The 19432-nt window shown below is 40.7% G+C and overlaps 1 protein-coding gene across 4 annotated transcripts in view; it reads right to left on the bottom strand.

Annotated features, from left to right (window-relative positions):
• The window catches only part of SPTLC1 (serine palmitoyltransferase long chain base subunit 1), a 77604-nt gene that overhangs the window by 25239 nt on the left and 32933 nt on the right, over nt 1-19432 (bottom strand). For all 4 annotated transcript variants that reach the window (XR_010123418.1, XR_010123419.1, XM_054502650.2 and 1 more), the window contains exons 6-7: nt 11166-11298; nt 2351-2480 (exon numbers count right to left, since the gene is read on the bottom strand). Coding sequence is in view for 2 of the 4 variants with exons in the window: in XM_054502650.2 (XP_054358625.1) it covers nt 2351-2480; nt 11166-11298 (263 nt within the window). In the remaining 2 variants the exon portion in view is untranslated. The remainder of the gene's footprint in view (nt 1-2350; nt 2481-11165; nt 11299-19432) is intronic.

Below are 19432 nucleotides of genomic sequence, written 5' to 3'. Positions count from 1 at the left end.
GATGCTGCTCAATCATCTTTACTCTGTCAACTCACAACTGAAAGCTGGGGAGCTAGCAATATGTTAGAAGTGATTGATGAAGAGATGCCACCCTAATTTCTACACAGGGCATGCTACCTCTGCCTGTCTTTAAGGAAAAACATTTTCTTAGATTTAAAAATATTCAATGTAGGATTCTTCGGAAATGGAAAAGTACAAAAAACAATTAAAATAAATTAGCTAATCATACCACATGGTGATAATTTTTCTTTCTTGTATAAACATATAAATTACTTTGTTCAGAATCAGCATTTTACTGTAGTTTTAGGACCTGATTTTGAAAACATTATGCTGTGAGCATTTCTAAATTATTTCGGATTACATGATTTTAATGGAGACGTACTGCCTGTGGGTATACCATAAACTACTTATTTCCTTAATGCTGGATTTAGTTGTTTCCCTCATTTGATTTTTCATATCACAATATGAATATCCTTCAATATGTGACATCATTTCTCATAAGTTTTTAAAGACAGCACCACAGGAATGGGTCAAAGGGCATGGAATTGCTTGGATCCTGGAATGTATCTGCCCATTTGCCTTCTAGAAAGGCAGTGCCAATTTAAACTCTTTCCAGTGTCATAGGAACACTCTTTGTCTCACCACACCTGTGTTGGCACTGACTATTACTATTAAAAACATGCCCTAATGTAACAGGCAAAACTCCTAGCCTAATTTCCTAAATTATTATTGAGGCCAGGCTATTTTTCACTTGTTCATAGTTATGTGTATTCCTTTTATGAACTACTGTTCATATCCACTGACCATTATGGGAACCCTGTAGTAAAGGGGATAAAAAACAATTCATGAACCATAGCACTTGGGAAATGGACAAAGAAAACATTCAAAGTGTTAACAACCAGATTATTTATGTGAAAATGAAATTGAAAATGAATATTTCTAAAAACCAAAATGTAGAGTTACTTAGAAAGCCTGCTCTCAGCAAGAAAAACATAAATTAGTAAAAAAGTAAAAATTATAAAGTAGAAATAAGTTTCAAGATATTTAATTTTACTTCTTGTTGCTCATTTAAAAAAAAGTTCTATGGCTTACAGATCTTGTAGAAAAAGAGCACATAAAAAACTTGAATCTGATGTTTTCCAAACTTATACAGTACTAACTTGGCAAAACAAATGGCAGCAGACTGCAGTTCTATTACTGAATACAGACTAGCTTTCTATTACTGCATCATCATAAGAAACATCTTTTTATACTTTGTAGAAAGAAATTAACCAGTGGAATGGGCTGTTTTCAGATTTTGCCTATAGATTTTTCTAAATTGTGTAAATGTGAAACGTTAGCCTACAGCAGATTTAGTATAAAATGGCAAGATCATGCATATTCATCTTGAGAATGTGTATATTCATGAAGTGATGCACTTAGGCTGACACCTAAACAAAGATAACAGAATCCTAAATGAATAATGCAAATATGTGGAAAATTGAAAATTAACACAAAATACACAAAATTAAGAAATGTGATGAGCATTTTTATGATTTATTCTAGTTATGAATGAGTTGCACTGACAAAGTCCACTTGAAACTGTGTCTGAGATGAAGACACACATAATGGTGCCCTGCTCAGAACCACAGACATGAGCTACTTTACTTACCCATGTCATCAGGGGAAAATAAATTATAATTTTAACAACGATGCTCTGAACACACTTCCTCTGTTTCACCCTAATCAGAACACCAAGGAACTACTTCCAAACCACCATCCCCTGGGGTTATGTTAGGTTCTTGAGAGGAAAGAGCTGAAAACAGGGCTGCAAGCTGGAAGGAGACCATGTTAGGGGCAGTCATTTCCCACAGGCAGCAGCTGCTCAGAGCAGGATACAGGTGGGATGGGGAGAAAGAGCTTCACTTTGTTCATATATTAATATAATAAGCTTGCTGCCATTCTTTCCTCATGTAATTGATACATGATTTATTCTGGTATGAATAAGCCTATTCTGAATTCACTAGGTACATGTCATTAAAGGCCTAGTAAGTTTTGGTGTCATTATGCCCAGCTATGAGTAGACATCTCCCAGCCTCACTAAGCACATGCTGTTTTTCAGCCTCTCTTGATCTCTTAGAAAGCTGCTTGGATTACTTCCCTCCAATTTGCTATATGTAATTACGGCAATGACAAGGCAATTACAATCAGACTTGGCTCTCCAACACGAAGTACATTTAATAAGCAGGAACACCTTAATATCCAAATGTGATCCACAGGCAAGTTTTCATGACAAATTACCATTTCATATATAATTTAGCTGGTTAGAAAGTACAAAAGAACTGTATAATTTTCTTCAAAAGAATCATACCTTTTGATCTTCGATCTCTTGTTCTTTTAGTAGTCGCTCGAGGTCAGCCATGTCATTATGCTTAAATAACTTAATGTCACTACGGGATGCCTGTAATCCTTTCTGAATAGCAAAGCAGGCAGCTCTGTCTCTGCAAGGAAAAGAGATCCACCAAATTGGGTTTAAAGGGTCTTGTCAACATTCTCAAAAAGGAATGCTTGTTTTTGTAAGCTGACCAATCACTGATTGTTAACATGAGCATAGCAAAAAATAAAATATGTTTGGATATTTATACATCATTGTTTGCTCTTCATCCATGAGTCCTTTTCACATAACTACCATATTTAATCTATTCCAAGAAGCACACTCTCACTATATATTAATCTCTCTGAAATCAGCATGCATCTTACTATGGATGACATATCAGTTTATTCACATACTTTTCTCTTTCTAAGAAACATAAAGTACTGGTGTGCCTCATCATCAGTGGCATCTCTGATTTGACTGACACATTACTCTGCCATTATTTTGCCCTGAGAAGTAATACTGGCAGCCCAGCTAGATAGAAAACTTTTAGATAATGACTATTCTACTGTAGCCAAACACCACAGAAAAAAATGAGGGGTACCCAGCCCCATCCATGTCAGCAAAGGCTGAGCAGGGAACCTAGACTTTGACCCTCGAGAGGCTGTAACAAGGTGACACCCCTCCTAGGGTGTTGTCAGGGAAGGCCAAGTAGGAAGCTGAGCCTTTTATTCCTATCAGTTGGTAACGAGTGGACCCCCTCCACCCCCACTGTGGTGTCAGCAAAGAACACATGGAGAGCCCTAACTTCCACCTGCACTTGGGAGTAGTGGGCACCCTCCCCATCTCCTCCTGGGCAGTGTCATAGGAGGGCGAATGGAGAGTCAGGACTATTACCATCACCCAGCAGCAACAAAGAAACCCCCAATGATGTCAATGGAGGCCGAGTAGAGCCCCTGAATTGTTCCTCCTCCTGGCAGTATGAGGCAGCAGTCCCCCAGCCCCTTCCCCTGTTGGAACCATGTCAGAGAAAGCCAAATAAAAGAGATGGCTTAAACTAGACATGGACTACAGCAGCATAATATGAAAGTGTCTAGGTTTCCATCAAATATCCCTTATATCAAGAACCAGAAGATATCAAGTAGAACGAAACAACAAATGCCAATAGTGAGATGACAGAGATATCAAGATTATCTTACAACAATTTTAGAGAAGCCACGATAAAAATATTTTAATGAGCCACCATGAAGACACCTGAAGCAAATGAAATAATAAAAAGCCTCAGTGATGAAATAGAAGATACAAAGAAGAGTCCTACGGAGATATCAGAACTGAAAAACCAAATTACTAAAATAAGAAGCTTAGTGGATGGGCTCAGCAGCAGACTGGAGGCAGAGGAAGGATCAGTGAACTGAGACAAGCAATAGATATTATTCACTGACAGCCGGGCGCAGTGGCCCACGCCTGTAATCCCAGCACTTTGGGAGGCTGAGGCGGGTGGATCACGAGGTCAGGAGATTGAGACCACCCTGGCTAACATGGTGAAACCCCAACTCTACTAAAAAAAAAAAAAAAAAAATTAGCTGAGCGTGGTGGTGGGTGCCTGTAGTCCCAGTTACTCGGGAGGCTGAGGCAGGAGAATGGTGTGAACCCGAGGGGCGGAGCTTGCAGTGAGTCAAGATCGTGCCACTGCACTCCAGCCTGGATGACAGAGCGAGACTCTGTCTCAAAAAAAAAAAAAAGAAAAAAAAGAAAAAAGAAAAAAGAAATTATTCACTGAGCACAACAGAAAGAAAACAGACTAGAAAGAGATGAACAGAGTCTCAGGGACCCATGGGATTATAATAAAAGACGTAACATTTGTGTCATTGGAATTCCAGAAGAGAAAGAGGCGGGGAGCTAAAAAAGTATTCAAATAAATAATGGCTAAAAACTTCCCAAATTTGTCAAGTGGTTTAAATCTACAGATTAAAGAAGCTGAGCAAAATCCATATGGGCAAATGCAAACAAATAGTTGCCAAGGCACATCATAGATAACTTCTGAAAACAAATGACAAAAAAAATCTTGAAAGCAGCCAGAGAAAAATGACACCTTATACATAGAGAAAAACAATTTGAATGAAGGGAGATTTTTCATCAGAAACCAGACACCAGAAAAAAAGCATCACAATGTGTTTCTAATGCTGAAAGAAAATAACTGTCAACCCAGAATCCTATAACCAGCAAAAATATCCTTTAGGAATGAAGGTGAAATCAAGCCATTCTCAGTTAAGAAAAATGAAGAGTATTTGTCACTAGCAGACCTACCCTAAAGAAATGGCCAAAGGAAGCCCTCTAAATAGGAAAAAAGCCATAAAAGAAGACTGTTAGATTATCAGGAAAGAGGAAGGAACACAGTAAGTAAAAAATATGGGCAAATACACTAGGCTTTTTTTCTCCTCTGAAGTTTTCTAAATTATTTTGGACAGTTAAAGCAAAAATTACAACACTGATGTGGTTCTTACTGTATGTACAGGAAATATTTAAAACAATTATAATGTAAATGAGGCAAATAAAGGAATGTAAAGGAAGGTAAAAGTTTCTACACTTGAATTGGTACAATGATGACACCAGTAGTCTATTATAATATATGTGTAATGTAACACTCAGAGTAATGACTAAAAAAAGCTATACAAAGAAAAAGTAAATTCTAAAAACATGTTCAGTTAGCCCACAGAAGGGCAGAAAAGAGAAAATAGAGAAACAAAAAGTAGAACGAACAAACAGAAACAAAAAGCGAAATGGCAGACTTTGTTTTAACAGACTTAAACTCCACTATATCAATAATTACATTAAATGTAAGTGTACAAATACATGATTTAAAGACAGGCAGGTAGAATAAATTAAATAACATGACCCAACTATATGCTGTCTGTAAGAAACTCACTACAAATATAATAATATAGGTAGTAAAAACTACAGCTATATACACACAACTATGTAATATAAAAAATAATAAAAAGGGTATCTGACAAAATAAACTTGGGAAGAAAGAAAATTATCAGAGTGTTTGCTTTGGCAGCACATACACAAAAAGTGGAAAATTATCAGAGACAGAGAAGAACATTATGAAATGCCAAAAGGGTCAATTCACCAAGAAAACTTAGTAATCCTAAATATGCACTAAACAAAAAAGCTAAAAAATTTGAGATGCAACCGCTGATAAAACTGAAAGAAATAGACAAACCCACAATTACAGTTGGAAACTTCATTATCCTTCAACAACTGATAGAAAAACTAGACAGAAAATCACCAAGATAGAAGAACCCCAAAACACCATCAACCAAAAAGACTTGACATTTATAGAACACTCCAGAATCAGAATACACACTTTTTAAGTGCCCATGTAAGATATTCCAAAATAGACTACCGTATTAGTCATAAACCAAACTACAACAAATTTAAAGTCTCCAAACACCTGAAAAGTAAACAATACACTTCTAAATAATTCATAGGTCAAAGGGAAAGTGTAAGCTGGGCACAGTGGTGTGTTTTTGTAGTCCCAACTACCCAGGAGGCTGAAGCAAAAGAATCCATTGAGCCCAGGAGTTCACGGCCAACCAGAGCAAAATAGTGACACCCTATTTCTTAAAACAAAACAAAAATGAACTAAATACAAATGAAAACACAACACATCAAAATTTGTGAGACACAACTAAAGTAGTGTTGAGAGGGCAACTCATAGCACTAAATGAACATTCAAGAAAAGAGAAAAAGTTTCAAATTAATAATTTAAGCTCCTACCTCCAAATCAAGAAAAAGAACAAAATAAATCAAAAGTGAGCAGAAGGTGGGAAATAATAGGAGAAATCAATGAATGGAACTGACAATAAAAATACAATAGAGAAAAACCAATGAAACAAAGAGCTGATTCTTTCAAAAGATCAATAAAATTGACAGACTTCTAACAAGACTGACAAAGAAAACAGGAGAAAAGGCACAAATTACCAATACCAGGAGTGAAACAAGGTATATAACCGTGGACTCTGCAGACATCAGAATAATAAGGGAATACCATGAACAGCACCACACATGTACATCTGACAACTTTTAAGAAATGGACCAATTCCTTGAAAAACACAAACTACCTCAATTCACTCAATATGACAGAAAATTTGAATAGCCTGATAACTGCTAAGGAAACTGAATTCAGAGTTAAGATACTTGCAAAAAAGAAATCTCTCCAGGCCCAGATGGTTTCATGGGAGAATTCTACCAAACAATTAAATAATTAAAAGTAATTATATTACTTTTAATATACAAATAGCTCCACAAAATAGAAGATAGAACACTTCCCAATTGATTCTATGAAGTGTTATTCTGCTGCCAAAACCAAAGTAAGTATCAAAAAAAGTGTATTATAGGACAATCTCCCTCATGAACACAGATTCAAAATCCTTAACAAAAGATTGGCAAATCGAATTTAGCTTTTTATAAAAAAAAATTATACCCCGTAACCAAGTGGTATTTATTTCAGGTATGCAAGGCTGGTTCAATGTTTGAAAATAAATCAATGTTATCCACCACATTAACAGACTAAAAAAGAAAAATCACATGATCGCATCAACTAATACAGAAAAAGTAGTTGACCAACCAAATTCACACTGATTTGCAACGAAAACGCTCAGAAATAAAGGATAAGGTGCAGGAAAGTGAATGCAATAAAGAGCATCTGTAAGAAATCTGCACCTAACATTATACTTATTGGTGAAAGAGTAAATGCTTTCTAATATCAGGAACAGGGCAAGAATGTCTTCTCTTACTACTTTTAACATAGTCCTGGAAGTTCTTGCCAGTGCAATAAGGCAATAAAAGGGAATAAAAAGTAAGTAGATTAGAAAATAAATAAAACTATTTACAGATGACATGACGACTGTCTACATGGAAAATCCTAAGCAATCTAGAAAAACAGTTCCTAGAGCTAATTAAGTGAGTTTGGCAAGGTTGCAGGATACAAGCTCAGCACACAAAAAATCCATTTCATTTCTATATTTTAGCAATGAATACGTGGACATCAAAATTTGTATTCGCAAACCACATATCTGATAAAGAACTATGATCTAGAATGTATAAAGAACTCTCAAAACTCATTAGTATAAAAACAAATCATACAACTAGAAAATGGACAAAAGGCATCAAAAGACATTTCACTGAAGAGATGGCAAATATGCATATGAATGGATGTTCAACATCATTAGCCATCAGAAAAATATAAATTTTTCTACACACCTATCAGACTGGCTAAAAAAGTAGTGATAACAACAAATGTTTCTGAAGATGTGGAGAACCTTGATCATTCATATCTTGCTGATGGGAACGTAAAATGGTATAGATACTTTGGAAAATAGTTTGGGAGTTCCTTTAAAAACTATGCCATACTATAAACATAGCAACTGCATTCCTTGGCATGTATTCCACAGAAATAAAAACTTATGCTCACATAGCATGAATGTACATGAATGTTTAGAGCAGCTTTTTTTTTATAATAGCACAAAGCTGGCAACAACTCAGATGTCTTTAATAGATAACTTCAATAACGGTGGTACCTTCATGCCATGGAGTAACACTCATCAATCAAAAGGAACCAACTCTGGATACAAGCAACAACTTGGATGAACCATCAGAGAATTATGCTAAATGAAAAAAGCCAACCCCAAAGTGTTGCCTACTGGATGATTCTATTTGTATAAAATTCTTAAAATGACAAAATTAACAAACAGAACAGATTGGTGGTTGCCAGGAGTTAAGGAGTGGGCAGGTGGGAGTCATGTGGATGTGGCAACATGAAGGATCCTTGTGGTGACAGAAATGTTCTGCATCTTGACAATGACAAAGTCAATATCCTGGCTGTGAAACTGTTCGTTCTGCAAGAGGTCCTCACTGGAAGAGACTTAGTAAAAAGTACAAAGGATTTCTATATTATTTCTTACAAGTGCTTTTGAATCTACAATTATCTGAATGTAAAAAGTTTAATTTTAAAAAGATCTGTGAAGCAGCATGAACACAGACTTAGTGGAGTGATATGACAGACTTAAGTCCATGAATGACCACTGTGCTGAGCCCCACTACTGGCAAAGCATTAACACTGTTTACTGAAAGGAAGAAAATGAAGCATCAGACAGTGTCTATGCCTGACAAATTTATCAAAATCAATTTACCAAACACCATGTTTACCTCTAGCACTCCTACATTCAAACACATTTCAGGTAGAATATTTAAAATTATGTAGCAGAATAAACAGGTTAGCAACTCACTGGAAATGGAAATTTTAAGACACTGGGCATAACATATGGAAGTGAATTTAGCCTATGTTTCCTAGCAGTTAAAAAAAAAGACAATGTAGTATTTATCAAAGGAAGCATAGGCGTTCACCAATAACCATCAACTTTTTCTGGACTTAAAAAGAATTTATAGTGGGGTGCTTGTGTATAAAGTGACACTGAATGACACTGCAGCTGTCTGTAACTCTGCTTTTACTAAAAACCTAGAAACACTGTTTAAGTCAATGGCGCTTCAGTTAGTGATGAGTCTTTCACATTATTTTTTAAACTATTTGCCAAAAATTAATAAAAATATTCATTTTTATGGTCACATTAGTATAATACTTAGACCCAGGACATTTGCTGTAGTGCTCCTAGACTGCTATAGGGCTACAGTGAGGAATGGGTCACATGTACTGCAGAAGCCCCAGGTAGAGTCAGCTCTGTAGTAATTATGATAGGAGGTTCTGTCGCCACACAAGCGTTCCAACGGTGAGTGGTAAGTAAGAGGCCAGTGCAGGCCTTGGGGGATGCCAGGCTCTGCAACACAGTTATCTGGCCCCTATTCTGAGCTCCAGCTTCCTTTCATTCATTTACTGAACTACTGTTTATTGACCATTTCTAAATGATAAATACTATTCTAAGTAATGGGCTCCCAGCAAGAAACAGAAGCAAATAACCACACAGATATAAAAGTATAAACTGTTACAAGTTCTACAAAAGAAAAGTACAGTAAGTATGAAGCAAATGAGCAGAGCAGAGTGTGTGTGAGAGTGTGTGTGTGTGTCTGTGTGTGGGAGGGAGGCTTGAAGCAGGGTGACCTTGACAGGCAGTTTGAGTGCTTGTGTGAGCATGGATAAACAACAATAAATTCTCTCTGGCTGTAAGATTTTGTCCACAGGCAGCAGGGGTCTTGACCTGCTCTGAGAGGTGTGGGACGGCTTCCCTGCAGAGGTGACGTATGTGAAGGATGAGAAGGTTAAGGAGGAGAGGGGAGGAGGAACAGTGTTCTAGTCAGAACGAGCATGTGCGCGGGCCCCAAGGTGAAAGGATACTAGCATACAGGGCTGGCAAGGCTACAGCTTAAACACCTCAGGGAAAATGGTACAAAATGAGCCTGAAAAAGTGGTGCAGAGCTCACACAAGATCATACAAAGGACTTGGGTCTTCACTTTAGGAACAATAGAAGCTCTAAATTGTATTAAATAAAATGTGACAAAATAGGATTTACATTTTAAAAAGATTACTCTGGCTATGATGTTAAAAAGGAAAAGAGGAGGCCAGGAGCAGTGGCTCACGCCTGTAATCCCAGGAGCTCAAGACCAGCCTGGCCAACATGGTGAAACCCTATCTCTACTAAAAATACAAAAAATTAGCTAGGTTTGGTGGCGGGTGCCTGTGGTCCTAGCTACTCGGGAGGCTGAGGTAGGAGAATTGCTTGAACCCGGGAGGCGGAGCTTGCAGTGAGCCGAGATCATTCCACTGCACTTCAGCGTGGGCGACAAGAGTGAAACTCCATCTCAAAATAAAAAAAAATTAAAAAATAAAAATAAAAAAAGGCCAGGCGTGGTGGCTCACGCCTGTAATCCTAGCACTTTGGGAGGCCGAGGCAGGTGGGTCACCTGAGGTCAGGAGTTTGAGACCAGCCTGGCCAACATGGTAAAACCCCATCTCTACTGAAAATACAAAAAATTAGCCCGGCATGGTGGCGCATGCCTGTAATCCCAGCTACTCGGGAGACGGAGGCAGGAGAATTGCTTGAACTTGGGAGGCGGAGGTTGCAGTGAGCCAAGATTGCGCCATTGTACTCCAGCCCGGGTGACAAAGTGAGACTCCATCTCAAAAAAAAAAAAAAAAAAAAAGAAAGAAAGAAGAGGAAATTAAAGTCAATTTGAGACCAAATTTTAGTCCACTCATAGGATGACAGGGCTTGGCTTGGGGCAGCAGATGCTTCTGACTGGCTTAATCAGCTGCCTGGGGCCTGCCAGCCCTTGCTTGGCTGTACTCTGCCCTTCACAGTAAACCTCGGTAGCATGCATTCAGGACAGGCACGCGAGTGTGAAGATCCACTTGTGGGTAGTCAAAGAAGTGTCCAAGTCATGGCTCCTCTATCCTTAATAAGGTAGGAAGCAAGATCAGCTGAGACCAGGTGACGGGGTGAATGGGTGATGAGACATGGAGAGACTTTGCGGGGCAGTCTGAGTGACAATGTGAGGTGGTGACCACAGACTAGGATACCACACAGCCACAGAGCTGCACAAAGAAGGCAGATAGCTGTCCTCATCTGGACATCAATAAATAATTATCATGGCAGATAAATGACTATAGACACCGTTAAGCATCTTTTAAGTGAAAGTTTCACAAATTTTGAAACCTTTGGTGAGGTTACTATTTCTTGAAAAACAAAAAGCAGCATTATTTTATGCAGATAACGTCTAATGAAGTATTTCTCTAAGACAGTCAGTATTATTTCAAAGGAACTGCTATTAGAAAACTAGGTAAAGTTTACTTACACAAAAACAATGTCCCCTCTTTTAGAGTAAGCAGGAATAGCACTGGCTATGGTGGCAAATCCATATGAGTATATAATGGCTTCTTCTGTCTTCATAAATTTTGCCAGGCGGTCTTCCAAATCCAAATGAACATCTATTTCAGTTAAAAAAGTTAAATGGTTAAACTGTTTTATAATTCTTTTTCTCTACTAAAGAACAATTAAAAGAACACAAGCAGTATAATTATCAATACTTTCACCTTATGGCCAAAATGGAATTGTTTTTAAATGATAGATTATATAAGATCTATTAAAATAATTCTAGGCCCATACAACTTTTAAAATACATGAACTAAATCAGCTACGCATCTATCTGCAAAATGTGTTACTGGGGCAGTTCTAACTTCTGGTTATGCTTTGATATCACTCTACTGTAAGACTTCAAAGCCTACCAAGTTTCCCTGCATTAACTGCCCTTGACCAAAACCATTGAGGTCTCACCAATGTTTGATGTTAACTTATTAATGTCTGTTTGCATTTTAGCAAAAAGAACCCTGTATACTTTGCATCAAGAAGGTGACACTTACTAGAACCCCAGTGACCACTCCTCTAACAATCTGTGTCAGCATTTAGTAGCGGCACCTCCCATCACTTTCTGGGGCTGGGATTCTGTCTGAATTTCTTATAAGTGTAATGAAGAATTCAAATTTATAGTACAAAAGGAAATATAGTCCTTTTATAGATGCACCGTAAGGAGGATGTTGACATAATAATGAGGATAAATTATAATTATTAGACTGACATGTTTTATTTTCCTCTTAAATCATGGCTCCTTACAGCCTTTTACCTCTCAGACTGAACCATGAGGCTTCATGCCCTCGGATGGAGGACCAGTGATGCTTAGAATAAATAGGCCACTGGCCAGCTTAGAATCTTAAAACTTTAAAGCAGTCTTAAAATGAGACATCATCACGGAGGGAAAGGGATTTTTAAAAATTCCTTTAGCCCTTTTAACTATGGCAGGACCCAAGCCTGGAGGACTAGATAACAGAGTTTTACCACAGGCCCTGTGTGGAGAGAGCTCGAAGAAGCCAGGCCCTTCCAGTCTTAGAGCGCTATGGGAGAAAGGAGGGAAATCAGAGGCCACAGAGTTGGATTTTGAGACCCAGGATGAGTGAGCCGTGATGCGTCTACTGATGAGAACCCAAGCACAGGCAATGGCAGGCGGTCTGGGCATTCCTGAGCTAGGGGCAGCAGAGAGAGCTGATGGCCTGGCAGGAGGCAGCATATTTACAGACTTCCTAAAGAATGTTACAGAACTGTTAAAATGAACTATTAATTCCATTCCTATCAAATAGTGATAAAATATGAGGCATGCTTCTTCCTATTTGTACGTTAACACAGTCAATATCATTTGATTTCCATTACCAATTGGTTATAGTTATTTTATGAAATGGACACTTTTCATTACACCAACATTAAATAAACGTGGGACTTTACAACAACACACAGAGTTTAGAAGAAAGTATCCCAGGTGATCTTCGAATATAAGATCTCTGACACTACGATCACACGAAATCCAAGGCCGTGATTCCTTGTATCTGACAGCCACCCTCTAGGAGAGATGCTATCAGAAAAGGTTTCAGGCAAAATCTAGCAAGAAAGAGGAAAACAGCGAAGTAACTGAGCATGGGTTACTCTTGGGTATGTCTTCCTTTCTCATCTTCATTACTGTTCTCTGAGCGCCATCACTTTGCCACCTCTCACGTTCCCAGGTAGGAGACCTCCTTCAAACTATAATGGTGCTTCTAATTGAAAATATCTGCCACAAACCTTCACAGTTCAGCCAGAAGGACAACTCAGGCAACAGTGGTTTGCTTTCATTTGGTATCTCCATTTCAAAAAGAAAAACATGCTATGTATACAAACTATTTTTGCTAACCACAAAAGGGATTTTAAATCATTCTGTAGACTTCTTAGCTCTAAATGACTCTTTTCATTGATGAATGATGAGAATGTAAAACTGAGTATGACCCTGTTTCAGGACTTTAGGGTGAGTTACCCAGTTGATGAAAATCAGCATGTTACAAATCTCCCCATCATTAGGTATACTCGTAACTGTTTATATACAGTTGCCATAAGTGGGAAGAAGAATCTCTCAACAATAAATCAATGACTTATTGGTTATAGCATAGTCCCAAAAGTTCAAAAAGACTAGTCTTTTCCTTCTATCAAAAGACACTGGGTTTTAGCTGATGTCAGCCTTGCAAAGCAGGTTTTGTGACAGGTAAATATGGGTAACTGCAGAACTTGTTTCTCTTGATGCTCCTTTGTTGAATGAAGAAACTCTCAACCCAAGGGAGCAGAAGGCAGCAAGCAGGAAAACTACAAGGGCACTCACTTTTCTTCAACTTTTGATGTCCGTATCTTCTGTGTGTATGATCCATTTCACTAACTGGAGCTGTAGACTTGCATGGAATAAAACTAAAGTACTATATTCTACAATTCACTGTTAGCACTAAACATGGCAGAGAAGTGACCATAGAAGGAGGTGTCCTAGAATGCCTCCGCACATCTCACAGCCCTCAGCACTTTCTTGCACTTGCTTATCTGCCTGTCTGGCTCCCTCACCAGAACCTCAGGGACAGGAGGCCTCACTACCTTGGTCATCAGAACTCAGACTGTAGTTAGGTCTGGGGGTTCAGCCCTAGGCAGCCTTGGTGCCTTCCTCTGTCAAATAGGGGGAATAGTCCTACCTTCCTCAAGGGTTAGTAGGAGGACTGCACAAGTTAATGCTGATAAAACACTCAGAACACTGCCTGGCATGGAACAAGCAATATGCTATTTAAGTTTGTTTAATTACATTAATACTTGTAGAATAAAAGAATAAAAGAATAAATAAAATAAAAATAAAAGAATAAAAGAAAAGGTTTTATTTTAAAAGCAAAAACCTGGTCACACTTCAGGCAATCTTCTAATAAAGCTATCTGAATTCTGAATTGTTAAGACTATCTTCCAATAAGAGCCACTTGTTCAGCTTCTCACTTATAAGGAGGAGAGATTACGGCCTTCCTGGTTGTTTTCCAGAGAAAACACCATAAAATAGCTGACTTTAGGACAGTTTAGAAACAAACTACATTTTCTCTTAAGGCCTTCATATTTTTGCATACATACTGTCCTTAAAAAAAAAAAATCCCTAGAGGCCAGGTATGGCGGCTCACCCCTGTAATCCCAGCACTTTGGGAGGCCGAGGCAGGAGGATCACCTGAGGTCAGGAGTTTGGGACCAGCCTGACCAAAACGGAGAAACCCCATCTCTATTAAAAAAAAAAAATTAGTTGGGCATGGTGGCACATGCCTGTAATCCCAGCTACCTGGGAGGCTGAGGCAGGAGAATCGCCTGAACCGGGGAGGCGGAGGTTGCAGTGAGCCAAGATCACGCCATTGCACTCTAGCCTGAGCAACAAGAGTGAAACTCCATCTCAACCACAACAACACACACACACACAAATATCCCTAGAGACATGCACAATTTTTCTTCTTAAGAGTATAAGTGATAGCCCTTAGGTACTCACTGGAACATATAGAGCCAAATGTTTTTCATGTTGTCACATGCAGTATCTTATGTGATCCTCAGCAAAGTGTTCTAAAGCCATGCAAGCAATGATCGTTCCCACTTACACTTGAGAAAACCATGATCCCATGACTGGTAAGAAGAAGTGGCAGATCTAGGAATTTTATGACCAAATTGTAAGGTCCCCTGAGTAGGCTGTGCCATGGTCAAGCCATCATGACCCCTGTGACCCACACGTACACATCCAGAAGGTGTCCTGCAGCCAGAAAGTCTGGGACAACAGGAAAATCACAAAAGAAGAAAAACGGCTAGTACCTGTCTTAGCTGATTAGCCAACCTTGTGGCATTCTACCATTGTAACAGGCTCTACCCTAACTGATCAGTCAACCTGTGACACTGCGCTCTGTGACCTCGTGATAATGTACCTTGTGACATTCTTCCCCTACCTGCAAAAACCAGCCCCTAACTGTAACTTTCCACTGCCTACCCCAACCTATAAAACCATCTCCAATCCCACCACCCTCTGCTGACTCCCTTATCATACTCAGCTCACTCACACGCGGGTGAATAAACAGCCTTGTTGCTCACACTTAGCCTGTTCAGGTTGTCTCTTCAATTGGACGCATGCATAACATTTGGTGCCGAAAGCCCGGGATAGGGGAACTCTCCCCAAAAGACCTCTCCCCTATCCTCCCCGCACTCTTCCATCAAAGAGACTTCCCTCGACCTCAGACCAGCCCCCACGAACACTCCCACCTCTGTCTACGGATCGGGTAAGCTGCCTCGGTCTCTCCTCATCTCTCTCCCTCTTTTTTTCTCCCCAAAATTGAGACAAGGGACCTTCCTCTTATCCGTGTTTCCAAAATCCAACATTGGTCACAGACTCTTCTTGGGAAGACAGTCTTCCCTCGGTGTTTGGTGAATGCTGGGGATGCCAGCTTTGGGCAGTTGCCAGCCACACAACCTGGGACCTCCATTGGGGATGCCCACTGAGGATGCTAGTGGTTGCTCTTTTCCTTGTCTCTTTCTTTCCCCTCAAACTTTCCCAGTTCTATCATGGGCAACCTCCCACCCTCCATCTTCCCCACTGGCTTGTGTCCTCAAAAACCTCAAACCTCTTAGCTTTCACCCAATCTAAAGCCTAAACATCTATTTATTTTTTTCTGTAACACGGCCTGGCCCCAATATAAATTAGACAATGGTTCTCAGCGGACAGAAAACAGCACTTTCAATTTCTCTATTTTGTGGGACTTAGAGAACTTCTGTCGCAAAATGGGCAAATGGTCTGAGATACCCTACGACCAGGCATTTTTTACCCTACAATCTCTCCCTAGTCTCTGCTCCCAATGTGGTCCATCCCCAATTTTCCTTATCTCCCTTCCATCTACCTCTCCTTCTTCCACTGGGGATGCTGACTCCTCTTTGTCTGTTAACCCCTCCAATCTTTCTCCCTCCCACCCACCTATCCGAACCTGGCCCTAATTCCCCCTCAGAACCGAGTTCTACCCACAAGCCACCCCCTTATGCCCCTCCCATTACCATCCCTTCTCACACCTGCTCTGGCTTACAGTTTGGCCCTGAAGCCAACCCCCATGCCCCTGCCCAGCAATTTCCCCTTTGAGAGGTGGCAGGAGCCGAAGGAAAAGTCCAGGTTCACATCTCTTTCTCTCTGTCTGACCTTTCCCAAATCAGTCAGCACTCAGGCTCTTTTCCGTCAGACCCCACCCAAATATATACAAGAATTCCAATACTTAACACAGTCCTATAATCCCACTTGGAATGACTTAAATGTCATCTTCACTTTGGACCCTAGCTCAATCTTATGCTGATGACTGCTGGCGCCTTGAGCCTGGCCTCCAAGGCCAGGCACTAGGGCAGTACCCCGTGAAGGCCCCAAAGGACCTAGCAGGCAGGGGCCCAAGGCATAGCCAGACAGGACTACATGATCTCGTTTAGTTCAAGGGCTTCAGAAATCTGCATATAAAGCCGTGAATTATGACAAACTAAAGGAGACCACTGAGAACAAAGGTGAAAATCCAGCTCAGTTTATGGCCCATCTAGCTGCCACCCTCAGGCGATATACAGCACTAAACCCTGAAGGGCCAGAAGGCCGCCTTATTCTTAACATGCATTTTATTACCCAGTCAACTCCTAACATTAGAAAGAAACTTCAAAAATTAGAGTCTGGCCCTCAAACCCTACAACAGGAATTAATCAACCCTGCCTTCAAGGTGTTCAATAGGGAAGAGGCTGCCAGGCGGCAGCTCACATTTCAGAATTACAAATGCTTGCCTCCACCGTAAAACAAACCCCAGCAGCACCGCCTACCTGCAAAAACTTCAAGGCGTACAAACCGCAGCGTTTAACTGCCCCTCTGGGACCTTGCTTCAAATGTCAAAAACCTGGCCACTGGGCCAAGGAATGCCCACGGCCCAGGATTCCTTCTAAGCCATGCCCCTGTGTGGGCCCTAACTGGAAGTCAGACTGTCTGACTCTCATCACCAATCCTGGAACTCCTGGAGCTCAAACCTGAAATGATCGACTCCTTCCCAGATCTCCTCGGCTTGGCAGCTGAAGACTGATGTTGCCCGAACATCTCGGAGGCCCCCTGGACCATCACAGACGCCGAGCTTCGGGTAACTCTTACAGTGGAGAGTAAGTCCATCCCCTTCTTAATCGATACAGGGGCTACCCACTCCACATTACCTTCTATTCAAGGGCCTGCTTCCCTTGCCTCCATAACTGTTGTGCATATTGACGGCCAAGCTTCTAAACCCCTTAAAACTCCCCAACTCTGGTGCCAAATCAGGCAACACTCCTTTATGCGCTCCTTCCTAGTTATCCCCACCTGCCCAGTCCCCTTATTAGACCAAGATATTTTAACTAATTATCCTCCTCCCTGACTATTCCTGGACTATAGCCACATCTCAGAGCTACCCTTTTATCCAATTCCAAACCTCCCTCGCAACCTCTCCTTTCATCTCCCCACCTTAACCCTAAAGTATGGGATACCTCCACTCCTTCGCTTGCAACTGATCATTCACCCCTTATCATCCCATTGAAACATGGCCACCCTTATCCTGCTCAATGCCAATACCCCATCCCACAACAGACTTTAAGGGGCCTAAAGCCTGTTATTACCTGTCTACTACAGCATGGCCTCTTAGTCCCTACCAACTCCTCTTACAACTCTCCCATCTTACCTATTCAAAAACCAGATAAATCCTACAGGCTAGCCCAAGACCTTCATTTCATCAATCAGATTGTCCTCCCCATTCATCCTGTCGTGCCTAACCCTTATACTCTCCTATCCTCAATACCCTCTTCCACAACTCATTATTCTGTTATTGACCTCAAAGATGCCTTCTTTACCATCCCCTTACATCCCTCTTCCCAGCCCCTTTTTGCCTTTACTTGGACTGACCCTGACACCCACCAGTCCCAACAACTCACCTGGACCGTCCTGCCCTAAGGTTTCAGAGACAGCCCACACTACTTTAGCCAGGCCCTCTCCCATGAGCTGCTTTCTTTTCGTCTATTTGTTTCCCATCTCATTCAATATGTGGATGACCTTCTTCTTTGCAGCTCCTCTTACCAATCTTCCCAGCAAGACACGATCCTGCTTCTTCAACACCTCTACTCCAAGGGGTACAGAGTATTCCCCTCCAAAGCTCAAATTTCTACTTATCTTGGTATAATCCTCCATCAACATAGGTGTGCACTTCCAGCAGACCGTATTCAGCTAATCTCCCAAATTCCAATCCCCACCACCAAACAACTACTCCTCTCCTTCTTAGGCGTTGTTGGATACTACTGCCTTTGGATACCAGGTTTTGCCATCCTAACCAAACCACTCTATAAACTCACAAAAGGACACTTAGCTGAACCCACAGATCCTAAATCCTTCCCTCGCCCCTCCTTTTACTCTAAAAAAGGCCCTGGAGACAACCCCTACTCAGCGCTTCCCGACTCCTCCCAACCCTCCTTCCTCCACACAGCAAAAATGCAGGGCTGCGCTGTAGGAATTCTTACTCAGGAACCAGGCCTGTGACCAGTAGCCTTTCTATTCAAACAGCTTAATCTTACAGTCCTGGGCTGGCTGTCATGCCTGCATGCCACAGCAACCACAGCCCTTATACTCTTAGAGTCTCTCAAAATCACAGGCTATGTCCTACTCACCTTTTATAGCTCTTAAAACTTCCAAGACTTAGTTTCCTCTTCACACATAAAACACATACTCTCGGCTCCCCGCCTCCTCCAGCTCTATTGACTCTTTATTGAAAATCCCATGGGGACCATTGCCTTTGGACAGGACTTCAACCTGGCCTCTCACTTACTACCCACTACAAATCCTAATCCACATGACTATATTTCCTTAATCCACATAGCCTCCTCTCCTTTTCCCCATATTTCCCTTTTTCCTGTCCCTGACCCAGACCACACTTGGTTTATTGATGGCAGTTCTTCAAAAACCAGTTGATTAACACCAGGAAAAGCTGGGTAGGCCATTGTGTCTCACTCATCTATCATTGAAACTGCTGCACTCTCCCCATTTACAACCTCTCAACAAGCTGAATTAATAGCACTAACTCGTGCCCTAACTCTTGGCAAAGGACTGCATGTTAATATCTATACTGACTCTAAATATGCCCTTCACATCCTCCACCGCCACCCTGTCATCTGGGCAGAAAGAGGTTTTCTCATTACACAAGGATC

The sequence above is a fragment of the Pongo pygmaeus genome, chromosome 13, assembly GCF_028885625.2.
Source record: "Pongo pygmaeus isolate AG05252 chromosome 13, NHGRI_mPonPyg2-v2.0_pri, whole genome shotgun sequence".
Taxonomy (NCBI): domain Eukaryota; kingdom Metazoa; phylum Chordata; class Mammalia; order Primates; family Hominidae; genus Pongo; species Pongo pygmaeus.
Note: the sequence above shows the minus strand (reverse complement) of the source record. Positions and strands in the feature narration are given on the sequence as shown.